Source organism: Telmatherina bonti, assembly GCF_933228915.1.
Source record: "Telmatherina bonti genome assembly, chromosome: 19".
NCBI lineage: Eukaryota > Metazoa > Chordata > Actinopteri > Atheriniformes > Telmatherinidae > Telmatherina > Telmatherina bonti.
The window spans coordinates 38,067,392-38,073,471 of NC_136617.1; the positions used below are offsets into that span (position 1 = coordinate 38,067,392).

General features: G+C 50.9%; 1 protein-coding gene across 1 annotated transcript in view; it reads left to right on the forward strand.

The window, feature by feature from the left end:
* Positions 1–4,798, forward strand: part of ptprua (protein tyrosine phosphatase receptor type Ua) — a 370,817-nt gene extending 366,019 nt beyond the window's left edge. Inside the window, exons 28-30 of the mRNA XM_079258799.1 lie at positions 1,621–1,778; positions 3,941–4,076; positions 4,661–4,798. Of these exons, the coding sequence (XP_079114925.1) occupies positions 1,621–1,778; positions 3,941–4,076; positions 4,661–4,723 (357 nt within the window). The 3' untranslated portion in view covers positions 4,724–4,798. The remainder of the gene's footprint in view (positions 1–1,620; positions 1,779–3,940; positions 4,077–4,660) is intronic.
* The last annotated feature ends 1,282 nt before the right edge of the window (positions 4,799–6,080 follow it).

A 6,080-nucleotide genomic window follows, 5' to 3' on the forward strand; every position in this document is an offset into this window, starting at 1 on the left:
TGAAGTCACTGAGGTGGTCAAAAAGCTCCTTGGCGGCAAGGCCCCGGGGGTGGATGAGATCCGCCTGGAGTTCCTTAAGGCTCTGGATGCTGTGGGGCTGTCCTGGCTGATACGCCTCTGCAGCATCGCGTGGACATCGGGGACAGTGCCGCTGGATTGGCAGACTGGGGTGGTGGTCCCCCTTTTTAAGAAGGGGGACCGGAGGGTGTGTTCCAATTACAGGGGAATCACACTCCTCAGCCTCCCTGGTAAGGTCTATTCAGGGGTCCTGGAGAGGAGGGTCCGCCGGATAGTCGAATCCCGGATTGAGGAGGAGCAGTGTGGTTTTCGTCCTGGTCGCGGAACAGTGGACCAGCTCTATACCCTCTTTGGGGTCCTGGAGGGGGCATGGGAGTTTGCCCAACCAGTCTACATGTGCTTTGTGGACCTGGAGAAGGCATTCGACCGTGTCCCCCGGGGGCTCCCATGGGGGGTACTACGGGAGTATGGGGTACCGGACCCCCTTGTGCAAGCTGTCCGGTCCCTGTACGACAGGTGTCAGAGCTTGGTCCACATTGCCGGTAGTAAGTCGGATTCGTTTCCGGTGAGGGTTGGACTCCGCCAAGGCTGCCCTTTATCACCGATTCTGTTCATAACTTATATGGACAGAATTTCTAGGTGCAGCCGAGGTGTTGAGGGGATCCGGCTTGGTGGCCTCAGGATTGGGTCCCTGCTTTTTGCAGATGACGTGGTCCTGTTGGCTTCATCTGGTCGTGATCTCCAGCTCTCACTTGAGCGATTCGCGGCCGAGTGTGAAGTGGCTGGGATGAGAATCAGCACCTCAAAATCTGAGACCATGGTCCTCAGCCGGAATAGGGTGGATTGCCCTCTCCGGGTCGGGAGTCAGGTCCTGCCTCAAGTGGAGGAGTTTAAATATCTCGGGGTCTTGTTCACGAGTGAGGGAAGGATGGAGCGCGAGATGGACAGACGGATCGGTGCGGCGTCTGCAGTAATGCGGACTCTGCGCCGGTCTGTCGTGGTGAAGAAGGAGCTGAGCCAGAAGGCGAAGCTCTCGATTTACCAGTCGATCTACGTTCCTACACTCACCTATGGTCATGAGCTGTGGGTCGTGACCGAAAGAAGGAGATCTCGTATACAGGCGGCTGAAATGAGTTTCCTCCGCAGGGTGGCCGGGCTCTCCCTTAGAGATAGGGTGAGGAGCTCAGTCATCCGGGAGGAGATCAGAGTAGAGCCGCTGCTCCTCCGCATTGAGAGGAACCAGTTGAGGTGGCTCGGGCATCTGGTCAGGATGCCTCCTGGACCTCCCTGGTGAGGTGTTCCAGGCACGTCCCTCTGGGAGGAGACCCCGGGGAAGACCCAGGACACGCTGGAGGGATTATATCTCTCGGCTGGCCTGGGAACGCCTCGGGATCCCCCCCCGCAGAGTTGGCAAATGTGGCTGGGGAGAGGGAAGTCTGGGCTTCCCTGCTTAGGCTGCTGCCCCCGCGACCCGACCCCGGATAAGCGGCATGAAGACGAGACTTATACATAGACATCATATACATAGACATCATATCCATGCACATGGATGGATGGATGGATAGTTCCGGTCAATCTCACCCCCTCTTGTCCTCTGTGCAGCTTCAGGAAGGCCAGCTGGTGCTACGCCACTTCCAGTTCCTGCGCTGGTCCCCGTACCGCGACGTTCCCGACTCCAGGAAGGCCTTCCTCAGCCTTTTGGCTCAGGTTCACAGCTGGCAGCGGGAGTGTGGTGAGGGACGCACCGTGGTCCACTGCCTGTGAGTTAGCGTCTCCCATCGTTCCATCAATACTTCATGTTCTCTCCACGTTTCCATCAGATTATGTAAAGTTTAATTCTGTGGGGAAGTAAACTCTGAACACTCAACGAACAGAGGTGTATCAAGTGGAAGTAAAAATAAAAGTGCCGCTGTGTGTGGATCTACCTGTGCATGCAGAACAGGTGTTTTCACTCGTCCACCTTGCAGTGGAGCTGAACTGGTTGAGCGAGTGGTTGGAGCACCTGGACTGGACTTTACGGCACCTGGATCATACACCTCTGTCTACAAGACATTCCTAGATATTATTAAGGCAGCTTCCACTTCAGATTGTCCTCTGAAGAATAAACTTTAGAGATTTCAGGCTTCATGTCGACCAGCAGTGCACGGTATGTGCACGTTATTCACTTTTCACCTGGATGCTGTCATTGAAAACACACCACGGTTCCACACCGTCATTATTCACATCGTGTGCGTCTTTGTCTTGCTGTTGGCGTCTGAGGGCACTGTGCTCTCTGGAGGTTGCTCAGACATCTTGCATGTGATTCAATTCAATTCAATTCAAATCAACTTTATTTATAAAGCATCAAATCACGGCAATGCCATCTCAAGACGCTTTACAGACAGAGGGGAAAACATAATGAAGGCCAATTCATAACAGCCTATATAAGGAAACCAACAGATTGAGTTGAGTCCAACTCAATCTCCCATCCTGAGCAAGCACACTGGCGACAGTGGGAAGGAAAAAACTCCCTTTTAACAGGAAGGAAACCTCCGGCAGAACCCGGCTCAGGACAGGCAGCCATCTGCCTCTGCTGTGTGGGGGGAAGAGGACAGAAAGACAACAGACAACAGGAACTGCTACTCCCGGCCAGGGAGACCTGCTGAGACAGGAGACATACATGTTAATGATGCTACACTGTTATTGGGGGGGGGAAGAAAGAAGCTCAGTGTATCAGGAAATGTCCCTCAGCAGTCTAAACCTATAGCAGCATAACTAAGGGATGCTAACCATCCCTAGCTATAGGACTTATCAAAAAGATAAGTCTTCAGCCTAGTCTTAAAGGTGGGGAGGGTGTCTGCTTCCCTAACACTAACTGGGAGCTTATTCCATAAGAGAGGGGCCTGATAACCAAAGGCTCTGCCTCCTGCTCGGCTCTTTGAGACTCTAGGAACCACAAGTAAGCCTGCAGTCTGCGAATGAAGTACTCTGCTTGGTATATAAGGAACTATGAGGTCTTTGATATATAGTGGTGCGTGGTTGTGGAGGGCTTTATATGTAAGGAGAAGGATTTTAAATTCTATTCTAGATTCAACAGGCAGCCAATGAAGAGAGGCTAAAACTGGAGAAATATGATCTCTCCTGCTGGTTCTGGTCAGGACTCTGGCTGCAGAATTCTGGATCAGCTGAAGGCTTTTCAGGGCATATTTAGGACAGCCCAGTAATAGAGAGTTACAGTAATCTAGTCTCAAAGTAACAAAAGCGTGAACCAGTTTTTCTGCATCACTCTGAGACAGAATGTCCCTAATTTTGGCTATATTACGTAAATGAAAGAAGGCTGTTTTAGTAACCTGCTTAATATGTGGACCAAAGGACAGGTCAGGGTCAAATATTACTCCAAGGTTTCTCACTGTAGCACTGGAAGCTAAAGTAATGCCATCCAGGTTCATTACAAAACCGGAAAATTTAGCTCTGAATTTTTCAGATCCAACGAGAATTACTTCAGTCTTATCTGAGTTTAAGAGGAGAAAATTTCTAGACATCCAAGTCTTTATGTCTATGAGACAATTTTGTAGCCTATCAGGCTGATTTGTTTCATCTGGTTTAAAGGATAAGTATAGTTGAGTATCATCTGCATAACAATGAAAGTTTATTCCATGCTGTCTAATAATTTTGCCTAAAGGGAGCATATATAGCGTGAAGAGTATTGGTCCAAGTACAGAACCTTGTACTTAAGATTAAATCTGGATTTTAATGAGAGCTTCAGTCAGACTGTTGGCTGCTTGGCCTTTTTCGTGCAGCTTGCTTGATCTGAGCTCAGTCAAAGCCGGACATTTTCCTCGCTGCTGCGGGAGCTGCTGACCACGTCTTTATCCGGTCAATCATGTCTCTGCTGTGTCTCCTGTCTGTCTCTGCACGGCTTCGCTGGTTTCCATGGGAGCAGCAACGGCGGTGGTCGGAGTGGGACTTTCTGTGCCTGCACCATGATCCTGGAAATGATCCGACACCACAGCATGGTGGACGTCTTCTTTGCTGCCAAAACGCTGCGCAACTCAAAGCCCAACATGGTGGAGACGATGGTGAGGATGCAGGTCCTAACTGGTTATTAGTGCAACATCTTCATGCCAAACTCAGACAGAGACAGTCATCACACATCAAACGACCTCTGGGGCCGGAATCCTGCAGGTCTTCCATGTTTCCCTGCTCCAACACACCTGTTACATCCATGAATACACGACCCTCATGTCGCAGCTTTCTGCTTTTAATTTTAACAAAAAAAAAAAAAGATTTTAAAATTGTGAAGCAAAATATCCCAATATTTGATGTTCCCACATCTAATATGTGACATGGTGGCCCCTGTAGTGTGATACATATCGTGTGATCGTATTCTAACCCAACACACACACACACACACACACACACACACACACACACACTTTAAGATTAAATCTAATCTGAAGGTTTAAAGGTCTTTACAAGAAAAACTTTTTTATCCTAAGTACCAAAATGAAAAAATGTGATTTATACTTTATTTTTACCTTATAAAAATATAAGAAATGTTTTTGGATTCAGATTCCTGATTTTTTGGGGTAAATAAAACAAATGAATAATAAATCTTCAGTCTCGTTATGTGGATTAAAACTAATGGGTTTCCTGTTTCCAGGAGCAGTACCGGTTCTGTTATGACCTGGCCCAGGACTACCTGGACTGCTTGGAGGTGAGATAGCACCTTTCCCTCCCTCCTGGACCCATCCTGGACATCCGTCTTTACACACCTTGCCAGGCTTGGACACAACGTGAAGGAGAAAGTCGACTGGACAACGTCCAACATCCTACTGAAGACGCCCTTTTAGCTTCTCCTGGATCCAACCAGTAAACTCCTCTTTGTGCCAAACCAGATGACCCCACCGGGAGTGGAGCAGACTTTATGAAGGTGGCCCGACCCGGTGACGAAGACCCGTCCTCTGTGATCCTGCCTTCTGACCTGGAGGGACCTGCATCCGCGGGGAGAACTTTCTGTTTGTAACACTGTAAATGTTGCAGTCTGCTGTTGGTGACACCCCATGTTGTTCTGTACTTTATCTGAGCCTGACTGTGGACGAGGAGGTGGAAGGACATTCTGTATCTCTGCTCTGAGTTCTCTTTATTTATTCTGCGTGTACACAGATGTTTTTCCTTCCCTTCGGGTGTTTCTAGATGTTTCTTGATGTCTCAGTGTGCCGATCCATCCTGTGTGTGTAGAGTTCAGCATCTGCATGCCCAGTCTGAAGTGTCTCATTGCAGCGTGGCTTCTGGGCGGGGTCTGCAACATGACCCCCCCCCAGCTGAACAGCTGATATCTCTTGCTTTCTAAATTTGTATTTATTCAGTGTCTTTACTTTCTAAAACGTGTAAAATCAGGAAATAAAGAAATAAAATATGCTGTTAACTAAAAACCACCATATTCATTTTGTGACTGAAACCTGACTGAGGGAGCTGTCCCGGTATCTGGAACCATCTGCCGCTTCGGACCGGTGTAGGCCAGTCTGGCCTCTGGACCGGCCCCTGGACCGGCCTCTGGACTAGCCTCTGGACCGGCCTCTGGACTAGCCTCTGGACCGGCCTCTGGACTAGCCTCTGGACCGGCCTCTGGACTAGCCTCTGGACCGGCCCCTGGACTAGCCTCTGGACCGGCCTCTGGACTAGCCTCTGGACCGGCCCCTGGACTAGCCTCTGGACCGGCTTCTGGACTGGATTTGTTGAGTGTTCAACCTGTGATCATGCAATCAAAGATCAGCTGAGTGCTTGTAGGGGAGCACGACCACGACCCGAGGTGTAGGGGAGGAAGCCAAGGCCCCCAGGGCCCGGCAAGCCCACCGCCCACAGAGCCCGGGCAGGCAAAGCAGAGAGAGCCTCCGTCCCCCGAGCCCAGAGCAGTGGAAGCCTCCAGGCAGGCGCCACCCGGCGCCACGAGGCAGGGGCACCGGGTAGCACAGGGCGACGGCACGCCGGCCCGGCGGGCGACGGGTGCTGAAGCGCGGGCCGCACAGAGAGCCGGCAGCCCACAGGCCCCAGGACCACCCGTTCCCCCCGGCAGAGCCCCG